The 17,209-nt window shown below is 43.1% G+C and overlaps 1 protein-coding gene across 1 annotated transcript in view; it reads right to left on the reverse strand.

Annotated features, from left to right (window-relative positions):
• LOC138283501 (complement component C6-like) overlaps positions 1-17,209 on the reverse strand; it is a 662,914-nt gene that overhangs the window by 191,927 nt on the left and 453,778 nt on the right. The window contains exon 11 of the mRNA XM_069221442.1: positions 7,515-7,740. Within this exon, the coding sequence (XP_069077543.1) occupies positions 7,515-7,740 (226 nt within the window). The remainder of the gene's footprint in view (positions 1-7,514; positions 7,741-17,209) is intronic.

The following is a 17,209-nucleotide window of genomic DNA, read 5'->3' on the forward strand; positions in this document are numbered from 1 at the left end:
GGCAAGTTGGCCTCCTGACCTGAGCCTCAGGGACAGAAGGCTTCAACAACATTGACCCATCACCTCGACACTGCCATCTGTCAGTCTACCCTGCCAAGTGGTGCTATCCCGTCCTGAACCCTTGGAAGTAAGATGAAGGTGTTCTGCTATCTGACCTGATGCATCTTTTCTGCTGTGCAGCACAATCTGGAGCAGAACTGACCCATCTTCCCTGCTTCATGGATCTTCCCCCTTGCAAAGACCTGCATCGTCTGCAAGCCCACTGCTTCTTTGGAACTATCACTGTGCGACGAATCCTCAGTGCAGGCCCTCGCATCCCTCATCGATGGCAGGGTCGATGACAAAGTCAGGCTATGCTTTGCAGCTCCTTGGAACTGACACATTGTCCCGACTGCATGACACATACTTCATGCCGGACTTCACATCACAAGCCCTCAACAGGATCCTCGAAGATGATGCAGGACCTCCCATCGCAGCCTCGCAGCATAGCTGCATCTTGGAACCGGTGCATCACTTCAGCTGTGCAACACATAGTCGACGAGGACCCTCCAACACTTTGTAAACCAGGATTTAAGGTTCTGTGCTCAGCGGACCTAACTGGGTTTCTGTAGCCGGCCTACGCTCCATATTCACAGTTGGTGGTTTGTGCTTTTTGGTATTATTTTTACTGAAATCTTTAAAACTGTATATCTCCGGTTCTACTGGGATTGTTGTCAATTCGGTCTTGTTTTAAAAATCATTCTATTGTTCTAACTTGTTGTGGGATCCTTTTTGTGTGGTGTCTTTCACTTTATTACTGTTTGAGGTGTTTCATAAATACTTTATACACTGCCTCCAAATAAAGCCTGACTTCTCTGTGGCAAACTGCCAGAGGGTTGAACACAGGTTAATTTAGGGTTGCCTTGTTCCTCCTCCTGACAAGGATTGTGGTTGTTGCTTCACCAGGGCTCACACCCCAGTCAACTAGTAACCCAATTTCTTACAGTTTCAGTCTCAGGAAATAGTAGAGGAGAGACCCAGGTACAGTCAATGGGGTGGGGAAAAACATGTCCACTTTCACATGAATATAATTCCAGACTGACCATTTTCAGAGAGGACTGGAAGATACTTGTATATTATTACTAGTCATTTTCTTATGTAGCTTTAAATGTTTCTTCATGTGCAAGGTTGATTCTTTGTCACCATCACCTCAGAGGTAGTCTTCTCAAGGTAGTCCCAAATTATAGTATTCACGAAAGTCTGATAAGGAAAAGCTTTTCTTTAACTTGAAGAAGACAATACTTCTTGGAAAGTGATGTTCTGCCATCTACCAATGCAAAATTGAATTTAATCTTTAATTAAGCATATTGCTTTTATGGAAAGCAGGTCAGATTCAAAAGTACTGTACCTCCAGCTGGGAATGTTTAAAAAAAGAATTTCAGGGAAATAAAGGCAGCTAGGAACTGGAAGAAGAAATATTTACATGCTAGCTATTTGATAATATTGGTTGTCCATATAAATATGACTGTGTTGATGTTTTAGCATCCAGATGACTCCATCATAAAAACAATGACTCCAGGGGCTGTATTACAGAAAGTGCCCCAGGGGTGCAACAGGCATGTGCCTCTGCTTTGTGTGCCCCAGAGCACTTTGTTATTACAGTAGGGGCACATGGGAAAAAAGGGCTACAGAAGAAGGCTTGTGTTTTTGTTCCCTGAAAATGGTATTAACAAAGGGTTTGCGTTGCTAAAATCACCATCTTCCTAACTTTCAGGAACAGGCAGACGTGAATCAGAAAACCACATTTTTTAACACAATTTGGGCATTTTACTGGGACATCGCCCATTTTCACTATTTTTTGTATTTTTAGCCTCCTTCCAGTTAGTGACAGAAATGGGTGTGAAACCAATAGTGGATCCCAGAAAGCTAAACATTTCTGAAAAGTAGAAGAAATTGGCAGCTCCTCCACCCCACCCTTGCTGCTGCCGCGAGTTCGAGGACCTCTACCACCCACAGGGACCCGCCTGCGCCTCATCCCTGGTGTCTAGTGGGGTCCGTAAGTACTGTGAGTGTGTTGTGTTACCATTCGTATCCTTTTTTGTATTTATTGCAATTTCTGTGCTTTTTTCATAATTTTCTGTACTTTTAGCCTTCTCTGCACTGCACTGCTTTGCGCTCCCCTTCCCGCCCGTTTTTGGCTCTTCTGAGCCGTCCGTTCCCCGCCGCTGCATCCCTGTGGCCCCTCACACCCCCATTCGCCATCACCTTCGGCCTCCTAGCTGCTCCTCCCTCTCACCTCCCCTTCTTAATGGCGGCTGCTGCGCGGTTCTCGGAGTGACCCCTGACCTGCTTTTAATGTCTGGGCTTGCCTCTCACGCCGCGCAGCTCCTCCAGTCTGTGCCCATGCCTGCCACCCCACCCTCGCTTCTGCAGCGAGTTCGAGGCCCTCCACCACCTGCAGGCACCCGCCTGCGCCTCATCTCTGGTGTCTAGTGCGGTCCGTAAGTACTGTGAGTGTGTAGTGTTACAGTTCGTATCCTTTTTTATATTTATTGCCATTTCTGTGCTTTTTTTATACTTTTCTGTGCTTTTAGCTTTCTCTCCGCCGTGCTGCTTTGCGCTCCCCTTCCTGCCCATTTTCAGCTCTTCTGAGCCGTCTGTTCCCCGCCGCTGCGTCCCTGCGGCCCCGCCCCCCTTGTTCCCCCATTCGCCCTCACCTCCCGCATCCCAGCTGCTCCTCCCTCCCACCTCTCCTTCTTAATGGCAGCCATTGTGCAGTGCTCGGAGTGACCCCTGACCTGCTTTTAAGGTCTGGGCTCACCACTCATGCTGCGCAGCTCCTCCAGTCTGTGCTCGTGCCTTCCACCGCGCCCTCGCTGCTGCAGCGAATTCGAGGCCCCCCACCACTCGCAGGCACCCGCCTGCGCCTCATCCCTGGTGTCTAGTGGGGTCCGTAAGTACTGTGAGTGTGTTGTGTTACCGTTCGTATCCTTTTTTGTATTTATTGCCATGTCTGTGCTTTTTTCTGAATTTTCTGTGCTTTTAGCCTTCTCTCCTTCGTGCTGCTTTGCGCTCCCCTTCCCGCCCGTTTTCGGCTCTTCTGAGCCGTCTGTTCCCCGCCGCTGCGTTCCTGTGGCCCTGCCCCCCTCGCGCCCCCGTTCGCCCTTACCTCCCACCTCCCAGCTGCTCCTCCCTCCCACCTCCCCTTCTTAATGGCAAGCCCGTCTGCGCCCGTCTGGACTCCTCCTGGACCGCACCCAGCGCCTGTCCCCTCTGCCCCTCACGCACCCCATATCACCAGCCGGCGACAAATCCTTCTCCCACCTCCCCACCAAAACCTGGAACTCCCTCCCCGTTGACCTACGTCTGACCCAGGACCTCCTGACCTTCAGGAAAAGACTCAAGACAAGGCTATTCGAGCAGTAGCAACCTTCCCCCCACCCCAGCGCCTTGAGACCCTAACGGGTGAGTATCACGCTTAACAAATGATTGATTGATTGATTGATTGAATTCAGCAAGGGGTCATTTGTGTAGATCCTACAAGGTTTTCCTACAGAAAATAACAGCTGAAATAAAATAATATTGAAATTGAGCTGAATAAAACAGCCATTTTTCTCCATGTTTTACTCTGCAACTTTTTGCTGCTATGTCAGATTTTTGAAAGCAATATACCGTTACGTCTGATGGACTCGTCTGGTTGCGGGGATATATAGGGCTTGTAGGTTCATCAAGAACCTTAGGTACCGAGAGCCAGTAAATAAGCTGCACCTTGCAACAGGTTTTCATTGTATACCGGGTATAAAGCAATTAATTTGGTGAAATATAAAGACTGAAAAATAGGTATCAAGGAAACCTTTTTATTTCCAAAATGTGCGCAAGATAAGGTGTTAAGAAGCAGTGGTTATTTGCACATATCTGAAGCCCGGGGTCCCTATACTAGCATGTGAATTACAGGGCATTTCTCAAATAGACGTCTTTTTTACAAACTGTCTTACATTTAGAAGGAGAAAATGTAGAGAAAGACAAGGGACAATAACACTTGTTCTGCTATTCTGTGTTCCCCCAAGTCTCCAGTTAAAAATGGTACCCCACTTTCGTGGGTAGGCCTAATGCCCACGACAAGAAACGCAACAAGGACACATCACCTTTTTACACAGAAATATGACTGATTTTTGCAAAGTGCCTAGCTGTGAATTTTGGCCTCTAGGTGACCTAGCACCTAGGGAAACCTACCAAACCTGTGCATTTTATAAAACTAGACACCTAGGGGAATCCAGGATGGGGTGACTTGTGGGGCTCTCACCAGGTTCTGTTACCCGGAATCCTCAAAATTTGGCCCAAAAAATACTTTTTCGTCACATTTCGGTGACAAAAGATCTGAAATCTGAGAGGACCCACAAATTTCCTTCCACCCAGCGTTCCCACAAGTATCCCGATAACAATTGTACCTCACTTGTGTGGGTTGACCTAGTGCCAACAACAGTAAGTGCCCCAAAACACAACGTGGACAGATCACATTTTCCCAAAGAAAACTGAGTTATTTTTTTGCAAAGTGCCTAGCTGTGGATTTTGGCCTCTAGCGCAGCCGGCACCTAGGGAAACCTACCAAACCTCTGCATGTCTTAAAACTAGACACCTATGGGAATCCAAGATGGGGTGACTTGTAGGGCTCTCACTAGGTTTTGTTACCCAGAATCCTTTATAAACCTCAAAATTTGCCCCCAAAAAACCTTTTTCCTCACATTTCGGTGACAAAAAGTTCTGGAATCTGAGAGGAGACACAAATTTCCTTCCACACAGCATTTTCCCAAGTCTCCCGATAAAAATGGTACCTCACTTATGTGGGTAGAACTAGTGTCCGTGACAGGAAATGCCCCAAAACACAACGTGGACACATCACATTTTCCCAAAGAAGACAGAGCTATTTTTTGCAAAGTGCCTAGCTGTGGATTTTGGCCTCTAGCTCAGCCGGCACCTAAGGAAACTTACCAAACGTCTGCAATTTTTTAAACTAGACACGTGGGGGAATCTAAGATGGGGTGACTTGTGGGGCTCTAACTAGGTTTTGTTACCCAGAATCCTTTGCAACCTCAAAATTTGGCCAAAAAAAACAAATTTTCCTCACATTTCGTTGACAGAAAGTTCTGGAACCTGAGAGGAGCCACAAATTTCCACCCAGCGTTCCCCCAAGTCTCCCAATATAAATGATACCTCACTTGTATGGGTAGGCCTAGTGCCTGTGAAAGGAAATGCCCCAAAAACACTATGTGGACACATCAAAATGATCAAATACAAAACTACCTGTTTTTGAGGGGGGGCACCTGCGTTTTTGGTCTTGGGCACAGCAACCATACATGGCAACCTACCAAACCCGAACATTTCTGAAAACTAGACACCCGAGGGAGTGAAGGGAGATGTGAATTGCGTGGATCCCCCAGTGTTTTCTTATCCATAATCCTCAGCAAACCTCAAATTTAGCTAAATAAATCAAATTTTTCCCACATTTCTGTATGGGATCACTGACCAGGACATATTTCCTACCACCCAACGTTCCCCTCCTTCTCCCGATAAAAACGATACCTCACTTGGTTAGGTGGATCAAGTGCCTGTGACAGGGAAGAGCCAAAAACATGTCGGAATTGACTAGGAACCAAAGCGGCTCCAAGAGGGCAGTTTGAAAAAAAAAACTTTTAGGCTGACAAGTGGGGCAGAATTTTTATCAGTATTGATACAACAATGCTGAGCGGTAGGAATGTTGTGGATTCCTGCAGATTACGGAAGGTTCCATCACAAAAATGTGGGAAAAATGTGTGATGTCCAGCAAAGTTGGATGTTTGCAGGGCATTGTGGGTAAGAAAATGGTGCAGGTGCATGTGAAGCACACCACCCTGGACCCACCCAGATGTTTAGTTTTCAGATGTGTCTAGGTTTTGTGGATTTTTCCACACGGCAGCATCCCAAAGTCCAAAAAGTGAAGCCCTCACCATTCCAAGTGGGACAATTTTGAGAGTTAGACAAGCTCTCATGGCCCAAATATGAAAGCCAAAGTCAAAATAATAAAATATCCTCTTGCTTGCCTCATGCTTGCCGTGGGATAAGATGGTTTGACATGCAGGGCAGAGCTGAAAGACTGTTACCCCCTTCAGTTGGGGTTGGGGGCATAAGCATGCCCATACTGGTTGGTAGCCACCAGCCCACTATTTTTTTTTTATTCCCTGGTATCTAGTAGGCTTTCTGCCCACCCAGGGAGTGGATCGGGGGTAATTGCCCCATCCGCCAACTTGTGGGCAGAACAATTGTGGCCCCATTTATTTGGGGTCAGGGTACAGCCATACCCCTACCCTCTTTATGAAAAAGAAATCTTCCCTGGTCTCTAGTGGGCTTTCTGCCCCCGTTGGGGGTAGATGGACCTTCCAAAAATAGGCTGACCTGCCCCCAAGGGGAGAAGGTATGGCCAACAGTAATGTGCCTCCATGGGGAGAGACCCTTGCCCAAGGGGCTGCCCCCACAAACAAAACACACACATACACAAGCACCAATCCCTGGTGCCTAAGTGGTTTCTGCCACCCCTGGGGGCAGATTGGCCTAATAGAAATATGTTTTACAGTGCTACTTTAGCAGGTGGCACAATGAGTGCTGCAGCCCACTTGTAGCCTTGAATGTACTGGCCCTGGATGCATGTTGTACCATATGTTAGGGACTTATAAGCAAATTAAATGTGACAATCCGATGTACACCAATTTTACCATGCTTATTTTACCACTAGTTAGCAGGGGTAAGGTACACAGAGTCCTAAAGCAGATTTGGCAAAAGAAGGGAATAATCAGAGATGACCATGCAGAAAGGACGGTGTCCAATATGATGAACTGAGACAAACCTCTTCATAGGGGTAATTTTGGTTGTAAACATGTGCTATGTAAATTTCCACTCAGGGGGAATAGGAGCCCGTCAGATGTCATATGGCATTCCCATCAGTATGCCTGGAAATCTGTGCCTCACACTTTTCACGTGTACTAGTCAGTGTGCTTATGATTTGAAAAAAGTAAAAGTATGTTCAAAAGGAAATGGAGATCTCCACCACTACTATTATAATGTTATCATTAATTAGACTCACTATGTTTCAGTCCAGGTCTTAAATAAATATAGATGGATCACATTTGACATTTTAGCTACAGTTTATTTCAGTATGAATTGTTTCTTATTCCTTAAAATGGGTTGTGATATATTAAATATAAACCATTGTGTAAATACTGAAGCACAGTTTTTTGGGATTCTAAGAGCAAGTTAACCAATGCGATTGCTTGGAATCTTTCAGCAACTAGTGATAAAAAGCCTTCAGAACAAGCCATCAAGCAACAAAGAACAATCGGAATTAGGAGTGGGTAGCAAATTAGGCACTTTCCTGTGGTGACAGAAGTATTGACTGAACTTTAGATACGCAAAAATGCTAGCTAATGCCTCTTAGGCCTCATATGTGCTTTCATGTTGGAATCAGGCAATCACGCTTATTCACTGGCTTTGTGGTTAATACAAACCTGATTTGTAATCTGGAGCTTTTCTCTCGCAGTTTTCACCATATGTTCCAGACTGGCACACACATACGCACTCTGTGCCTGATAACACGGGTCTGCCATTGTTAGGACAAGGTGCACATCGGCACGGATCGAACACCTCAGAATATTCAATTACAGCCCTCATGAGATTCCTTCGCTTCGTCACAGCACATGGAAATCCTTTCACAATATCCAATATGGGGGCAAGCTGTAAAATGAAGGAGATTAAACAAAACAATTTGTATGCCACCCTGTATCATTTGTCTGATCTATTCCTCCCGTACAAAATGAAACATATGGGACTACATAAATAATTGTGTAACTCAGGGTATTTACTGCAAAGTTCTGATTTCTGTTTTTTCTCCCCGGACCGCAGCATACCAGGTGCGTTTGGACTACTCATGACTTTCAGGGAGTAGATGTAGTTGAGCAGCCATCTTTCCTCTTAGAGGGAGTTGTAGTTTGGATATGGATAACAAAATAAATGATACTAGCAGAGCTCCACCTTGTAAGAGGAATAGGCCTTTATTTAAAACAGGGAGGAAAAGAGCTGTAAAAAGTGTAACAATGCAAAGGAAAATTCAGCAGTCCCTAGCACTTTCTGGGACTGAGACTTGAAAAGACAGTATATAACACACCACAAGACACCACCATATATTAGAGTCATATAAGTAAAGTCAGCTCATTATCTGCCGTTGTATATTCATCTATACTGATCATACCGCCGTTGTGTATTAAAAGGACAGTTTACTACTCTTGTCAATTAATTTGCACTATACATTTTGTTTTTGCAGCCAATGAGTCAAGAGCAAGATTTCCATGTGGGGCAGTGAGATAAATCAATGCTTCGGCCAGTATGCAAGAGAGCCCAGTGAGATAAGAGGTCACTGCCGACATTTAATGCGATACCAGGTCCCCAGATTGAATCTCAACAAAATACACACTATACAATGCACACAAAACAATTGCCAACCTTGTTTTGTAGATATTAGGCATACATCTCTAGGAAAGGATGCCAAATCTTCTTAAATTGAGTTGAATATTTCGTATCCTCGAGATTTGTTTGCTCTTCAAGCTACTCAAACCATTCATTAATTGAGTCACCAATTTTTCTGGGATGATTATTTTAGTAATTGTAATACAATGCAGCGCTAGTGCTAATCGCCCTAGAGAAAGTTCAAAGGCTTTCAAGATGTTTCCTGCAATTAATGTGTAGTACTACAGAGCAAAAGACTGGAGCAATAGGTCTAATTCTTGAATGACATTCACTCAAAACTTTCTAACATAATCAACATTCTATGGTAAATGTCTCAAATGGTTAGTGCCATTCTTACAACTCCATCAAATGTCATCACATTTAATTCATGCTTCGCATATTTCCTCTAAAGTCAAGTACATACTTATTATGCTCTTATGTTTTTTAAGATATTGCACTGACGTTAGAATGAGATCCCAGAAAAAAATTCAGCTCTATTAATCTCAGTCCAAATTTTATCAATATCTAATATTTATTGCCTTCACTCAAATATATCTTCAATTGAAGCATAGACTATCCTTATATTCTTCAAAATCCTTATATTCTTCAAAAATGCGTAGTGCCCATTTAGAACAAGTGAACTTCATATAACATGCCTTCGAATATATCGAGGACTGCAGTCCTAGGTGAAGGAGCCATTAAAATATCTCTCAGTTAATCAACTCCTTCTCTTTTAACAATCTGCAAAGCCTTTATATTTACATAGGTAGTACTAAACTTTGAGATCATATTTAAGTTTCACAAACCCCATTTATATCCAGCTTTCCCAAAAAATGCACCTTTTTCTAACTTCCATCAAGATGTTATGTGATCATTTTGGTTTCCACCCATTTTAGAGGCTTCAATAACTTGCATTCATTTAATGTCCATAAATAACTTGCTATGAAGACACATGAAAAATATTCTTCAAAATTATTTCTTTAATTCAATATTTGGTGGCTCTCTTGTAATGTGCAAAACACATTTCGTCCCCAATAGGACAATTTTGTCAAGAACATATAGAAAGACATTCGTAGTAGTGCATTTCCGCTATGGCACATGCGTGAGATATATACTTTACAAAAAACAGAAAAACCTATTTGGTAATATTTCACCAAAGCACATAGGAGACAGGGCCTCTGATACAAGTCTCTTACTGCCTTATTCTAGTCTCACTCATCTAACTCGGCTCATGCTCCACATATGCTTTCTGACAAAAACACCCGTTGACAAATTAATAGGTATTAATTTTGTATGATGAATGCATGGATACCCACAACATACAGACATAGAAAGATAAACACCTACATGCAACAAACACACTCATAGCCAACACTCAGAAGGACAGGCATTCACACAGCAACACTCATTTGGAAAAGCAATTCCAGTCCTTCACATAGCACTGGCAAAATCAGTCCATACAACCTGGCACACTAAGAAAACCTGTCCACATTCAGTAACATAGATGTAAGCATTCAGTCAGACTGTCAGCAAACTTGCACATACAAAGACCACCCACTTCCCGCATGAGAAACACATATAGATACAAACCACATGGATGCATAGATGACAAACAACATATATTGGGGCTTGTTGGAGTGTGACTTTTAGAATTAATCACTAATATGAAAAGCTTGCAATATAATGTGTAATGAAACCGCGTAGAAATGTTTTAATATAGAAATAATGAATGCGTTTGAAATTTGCCCACGGGGAGTGGCCACCAATGTATACTATGTTTAATGAAACTAACGATGAATTAACAATGTACTAATGTAGGACTTTGTATTAGCAATTTGGAATTATGTGTTAAGGTTTGGCTAAATTCATCATTAGGCCTTAGTTAGCAAGAGTCTGGGCCTAGCTGCCTGGTCTCATATTAACTGTGTTTTTCTAACGTGCAATGTGCTGCTTTCCTGAAGGACACGAAGCTGTACTTTTCCAGAAGCTAGAGATGTGTGTAGCCGTAGTAAATTCTTTCTCATGGGACTCGACTTGCTCAAGGAGACATTCTTGCCGAATGCAACAGTGTAATTTGCGACAGGTGTAAGGTCGCCTGGACCAGGAGAAGACAATGGAACTACTGACTGGAGCAACAAGTGTAACTTTTCTTACCTGACATTCCACCTGATGAAGACGTCAATCATCGGAGCCAATAGACTACATGAGAACTGTGTTAGGTGAAAATTCTAGTAAGGTGTGTGATGGATCATTGGACAGAGATAACGATGCACCAAATATTGCCCAATGGGAAATTATAGACTTGTTCGACAGATTTGATATAACAACGTGACCCGAAGAGAAATTGTTCATTCTCAGCCATTCCTAGCCATTATCGCCTTTACTTTGCCACTTTTAAAGCCATTATTCTTCTCATCCATTCCTTGCTACTTTGAGAGACTTTAGCTGTTTCATACTACTTTAAACCACCCTTGTCTTATTCCCTGCCTAATGTTTACTTCTCCTCTTTATGAAGGAAGAGTCCTATTCTTAGCTATGCCCTACTAAAACTTGCCTGGTCTATCCTGGCTGATGGCGAGTCGACTGATGTCCTGAGGACGAAGACTGATGCTGTATGCTGACCCATTTGGATGGGTAACTATCTGATGATCTATTGTAATTGTCTGTTTGCCTTTTATTTCTAGGTACCAACTGCTCTTTGATAGAGGCCATAGTTAGATGTTTTCCAAATTCGTGTTGCTAAATTATTTTGCATGAAGCCCAACATGCTGATGCTAATTCGAGGGTAGTTAAGGAGTTCACTAATACTGGATGCAAATAGACAAATGACTGAATTCTTGCTTTGTTGAATAACGTGCAAATGATACTCTGCTAAAGTTAATTCATGCTAACGTCATGCTTTGTGCTAATGTTCATGATCTTTGCTCTGCTAAAGTCCTACACGAGTTGCCATATTATAGAGGTTTTGATGTGCTTTCTGATATTGAGACTAATAAATATGCTATTAGATTGTAACTAATAGGGAATAAATATCCTAACTTTTATTAGATTTGTGTGGTTATTCATGACCGCAAGGTCAAGGGGTGTTCGAGTCCTATTATAGGATATTGATTAGCTCAATTGATTAGTTATTGTGAATATTGATGAGGTTATTGTCTTACTGATTGAAATGCTAAACGGATATCTTGTCCTGGGAAGTCTCCAAACGTGGTCAAAAGATTCATTGGCCTAAAACGTGTCTCCTTGTAAGCTAAATTGTCAAGGTTCTGACGTGTTAACAGGCTTTATAATGTTAACAATGTGCCTTGGATTTCTTTTGCTGATTTCAATGTACTGAGTAGTGCAAACGTGTACGGAAACACAGTTGAAGTATTCTCCAAAAGATCAGTGACATCCATTCTGAACAAAATATGTCTAAGGTTTATTTTAAGAGCTTCCAGTATTAAGTTCTGTGACAATAAACTGAAAGGTAACACTGACCCATTTTAAAATTAATGACATGATTTTGAGAAAAAGCGTCCTCTGACGATCCACTTTGGCAATGTAAAAATGACAGTCCACATCTTTCACTCAGTAATTTATGTTGTGCACAGTTAACTGATCAAATTAAGACATGGCTTTGGTCAGGACATGCATTCTTTTAGCCAATTAATGGACAGCATACCATATTAGAATGGTGCAACAATAAAACTCCAGACAATGCATGGTACTTACAGTTTTAAAGACCTACACTGTACATTTTCTGCATGAAATGGAACAGATTGCTGTGAAAGGCAAAGCAATCCTAAAACTTGCAGTACAATGTATGAAATGGATTATTAGTTTGGAAGGGGTCACCCTACAACTTCAATGACAATCTTGTTAAATTTCCTCATCATTCACTGGCAAAACTCATGTAACCCCTTGTGGCTAAGGCATGAGCAGCAGTCCACCATAATGACCATATCTTCAAGCAGGCGCAATCAATATTAAAGTCAAGAAAATAACACATTGTAATTCCCAAACTACTTTAGAGTAGTGGTGGGGGAAGGATTCCACTACGCCGACGGGGATCGCAGAGTTTTACCCACTCCACACTCTGCACAGAGTTCCGAAAAACGCTGCAAATTGATGCAGAGTGGAGTTTTTTTCTCTTGTGCAGCTCGCCAATGTTCAGTTGGCGAGCGCAAGCCAGAGAAATCGCTACATTGGCGAGCAATGCTGGCGAGATTTCTGAATGCGGGTGGTCACAGCAGGTCGTGACTGCTCACATTGAGAAAGCTGCCACTTACATTGAAGAAGCTGCCACTCGAGTAGAAAATCTATTCAAGCAACAGAAAGAAGTTAGTGCCCTCTGGTGCTAATTTTACAGCGTGGGAGAAACTCCTGGTGCTGAAAATCAGTGCGAACACCCCAACTTACCCAAACTCCGCCACTTGCGGAACTCCACGTAGCGCAGCAAAGTTCTTTCGGCACTTACTCTGCAAACTCCGCCTAGGCCTACTGTAGAGCAGTCAAAAATAATGAGGTACAAAAAACATGAAAAAGGTTATGGGAAAAGGAGATATGGATTTTTTAATTTTAAGGCACAAATTGCCATGAAAACACAAAGCGCATAGCAGTGCTGATGGTTGCATTAGATCAGGACCTAAGCATGATTGCAGGCAATAGAGTGGGGGGTAAGCTTTGCAAGTAAGCTTTGTAAGTCACTCCAGTCAAATGTTTTACCATAGGCTTTTATCTTTTTCTGTCTAACTTCTATTGCAGGGAATTTCAGGATAATAAAGGTAGTTAGTGTCCCTAAAGGTCAGATACAATGGTTTTTGAGTTGGCAATGAATTCCTGGGTTTTGGTGCTAAAACATCCAAAAGAGTCAAAGGTGAATCTTATAACTACTGCAGCTGTTTTGCGCAGGTATTTTTAACAGCTTATCTTCGTATCAAGTCCTTTGTTTGGGCGTGGTCTGTGTTTTTTTGTTCTCAGAAATATTCACTGTGGCAAGGCAGGAGGCAATAATAAATGAGGGCTCCACAGTCAAACAGTTCCCTTTAGCAATAGCTTTGAACTTCTATGGAAAACATTGCAAAGCAGATCCAGACCAGCAATCCTGTTGAAAAGTATTTTCAGATAAATAGATACAAATGCTTTCAGTTGGGTCTAGTGAAGTGTCTGTCGGATTTCACCACAAATGTTCACAAAAAACTCACACACACTGCGAAAAGGTCATCCTTTTGGTCTTGTTCACCCCAATTTTTTTCTGATTAATACTGGTGGTAACTGACACTGCCGGTGCCATGGGCACTGCTAACCAGGCCCAGGGTCAGTGCTCTGATGAAAAATGTATATGTTAATTAGGTATAATTACAATTGCCAATGACAGACCTCTGTAACTCCTAGTATATAATAAGGCATGGGGCATTCAAACTACCTATAAGTCCCTGGTATGTAACAGAGAAGAGAGGTTTAGAGGCCTAGTAGATTTCTTGCACTGGAATGCGCACTGCTGTGGGGCCTACTGTCACATTTAAAGGCAACCCTGTTCTGCAGACTCTCTTTAAAAGTAAAATATATTCAAATTCGACTTTGGCATTAAAGGTACTTCCAATGTGGTAATCTACCTTATTTTTACATGTAAGTCACCCCTAAGTTCCATAGGGGTGGGGTGCTATGTAACTATAAGCTGGGGCATTATAAAAGATGTTTTATATGCCCTGGTGAGGGAAAACTGCCCATTTCGTTTTCCCCATTGTAGAACCCTAGCTCCATAGGCTAATATTGCAAGGAGGTAGCTAGAATTGTCATTCAAGAATGCAAAAGATTGGCAGTGATACATTCAGCAAGTTGCCACTGTTGAATGTATCATAACTATTACAGAAAAGAAGTTAGAAGACTTTCTTTTCTGTAAGCCAAAATTCAGTCTTCTAGCAACCTTTCCTCAAGCCTGAACTGGATTACCAGGACTTCCTGCTTTGATGAAGTAATAAGTAGTCTGCATTGAACAGAGGTTATCTGGTAGGGGGAGCTCTGCAGCTGCAGATCACAGGCCAGAAGGTGGGCTGGGTAAATCAAACTGGGCTTCAAAGAGAATAGGATAGAAAGGAATGCTAGCCAGGCCTACCCCCTCTTTCTGTGCCCCACAGTCAGATGGCAGGCCAAGGAATGAAATTTGCAGATGGTCTAGAGGGGGAGTGTTAATGGACATGAGCCACACCAGTAGGTTGGTTTAGCCAGGTCCTACTCTGCTGGAGATAACTCCATCATCTTGAATTTTTACAGTGCAGTGCTTCGTGGGACAAGAATATGCCACACTTTGGAGGACACTGTCAATCTTTGGGGTGGCACCCTGAATTTCAATGGGAGGGTTGCCCCTTGCTTGTCCCCCCAGACCATTGCATAAATGTATGAGAGCTGCATAGCAACTCAGATCTGCTGCTTGAAACAACAAGGAAACAAAGGACTACCCTGCTGGAACCCTGGTCTGCAGCCCAAAGGACTGCTCTCTGAAGGACTGCTCCAGCTACACACTGGGAACCCTAAGGACTTGCCTTGCTTCTAGAAGGATTAAGGACTGGACTCACAGAAAGCAACAGGTTAACAGAGCTTCCTTGCACCATCTTCATCAAGAAGTCCTCAGCCTGAAGTGTGTCCAGTGGACGTTTAAGGATTTAGCCAGGTGCATTGTGGGACTTGTGGCCCAAACTTCCAAGGAACATATCAGAGCTTGAAAAACCCTTGGATTTGTGTATGGGACACTTTGAACCCTCAAGGAGAACTTCAGGAAACAGTTCCAGAAGTTTGGAGAAGTTAGGAGCAACTTTTGGAAAATTCTCCATTTGGTAACCAACCCGTTGACGAGAGTCAAGCCGCCACCGCTGAACCTTGACCCGGCCTGACTTTCAGGTTCGTCCCGCTGAAGCTCCAAAGCTTTTTCCTGTCTATGAGACTTCCAGGAGCTCACCGGGAGGGTGCGGTGAGCCAAGCCAATGATGTTGCCTCGGATCCCGTCTGAAGGTAAAACTTTGGCTGAGGCCTTCCGCTCAGTGTATCCAAGCAGGGCTTCATCGCTGTCAGCCTCAAGTTGTGACTTGGACCTGGTCTAGCGTGACCAGATGTCCCCAGTGGGCGCTGTTGACTTTTAAGCACTAGAAAGCACATTTTTTTATTTAACGTTTAAAAATACATATTGCCAGTTCCCTATATTGGATTTTTGTGGTTTTGGTGTCATTTTAAAGATACAAATATTTCCTATTTTTATACATTGGTTTGGGATTTTTATTGTGTGTGGTGTCTTACTTATGTTATATATTGGTGTATTTAAATGCTTTACATATCTGTCTCCTAAGTTAAGCCTGCCTGCTCGCAGCTAGCTACCAAGGATTGAACTAGGGGCTAATGTATTGTGTCCTTGACTGGATCTTATGTTGGGGTGGTGGCCTTATTACTAGTGGTAGGTGCATGCTTATCCCTATCATAATCCCTTCTCCAACACACACTCTACCTCCCTCTGTTTTCAAAGTCTTCAAAAATGTTGGTTATTTTACAAACCATTGTGTTTTCTCTTACTGAGTACTCGTGTCAGACCACATTCCTCTCCCTCTCCACTGTCCCTTAAGCCCCCACTCATGTGCCCTGCTTCTTGTATAATGTATTTTAACATTATGTGCCTGCATGATTGTTGGAAAATCTAAAGCTCACACCTCCCCAATCTTACTGACCAAGCTATAACCCTGCCTAATACTCTAGAGGCAATTCTGGACTATCCTACATATCCCAGGCTTTCATAGAAGTTTCCTAGGATACACCTCTCTCACCAACCAGGTTACTCACACAATTCAATGATATCCACTCCAATCTGGGCATCGATACTGCCACACACAGAATGGAAAATTGTTCAGCCTTTTCTGTCCTGCAAGCAATTCAGGAGGCCCGTGAAGTGACGCTTCAAGAACAATTTCACCACCTGGGATCATGTGGATCAAGCTCCAGGGTCACTCTGATTGGCTGGTGGTGATCATATTCATGCAGTGCCTTAGCCTATGACTTGTGACTTTAATGCGAACAGGGGATAGGGCTAGATGACAGCTAAACTACTTTCTTTTAATCACTACTAGTGTGGCACTTTCTTTTAATCACTAGCACTGTGTGTCACATGCAACCTAAGTCAGTAAGTAACGGCGGGCTCACAATATTTCATTTTCTGAGAGCTGCTCAGAATTAGAAGTGTGAAAAATGGAGTAACTGCCTGTCTGTCTGTCACTAGTAGTAACAATGAGGGCCTGAGAAGGGCCAATGATGGTTTCTAAACTAAAGGTGATGTAAGGCCTCCCTTGTATTTCCACACCATCAGGCGCAGTGCTGTCTGAGTGGCATAGAAGACACTCGCCACAGGCTCTGCCATTAAGAAGGGAGCATGTATCCGTCATACATTAGTAATGATGTCATTCATGTCCCAATGTACAAGAGGGTGGTGGGATATGTTGTCCTATTGTGTGATCAGGTGAGAGACATTTTTTGAAATATGGTCCGTAGGCTTTTGTTATATCTCTAAATATTACATAAGGCAGAGGGTCTGTTGCAGCATGTATTGTGAAGGAATAGGTGTGATCATGTTATCTACAGAATTTTGACATAGTCAGAAGCATGTTAACATAAGTTATTGAAATGGCCAATGAGAAGCACCCTCTGCCAATGAGCAAGCCATATTCTTTCTGTGCTGCAAAAC

The sequence above is a fragment of the Pleurodeles waltl genome, chromosome 1_1, assembly GCF_031143425.1.
Source record: "Pleurodeles waltl isolate 20211129_DDA chromosome 1_1, aPleWal1.hap1.20221129, whole genome shotgun sequence".
In the NCBI taxonomy this organism is placed as follows: Eukaryota; Metazoa; Chordata; class Amphibia; order Caudata; family Salamandridae; genus Pleurodeles; species Pleurodeles waltl.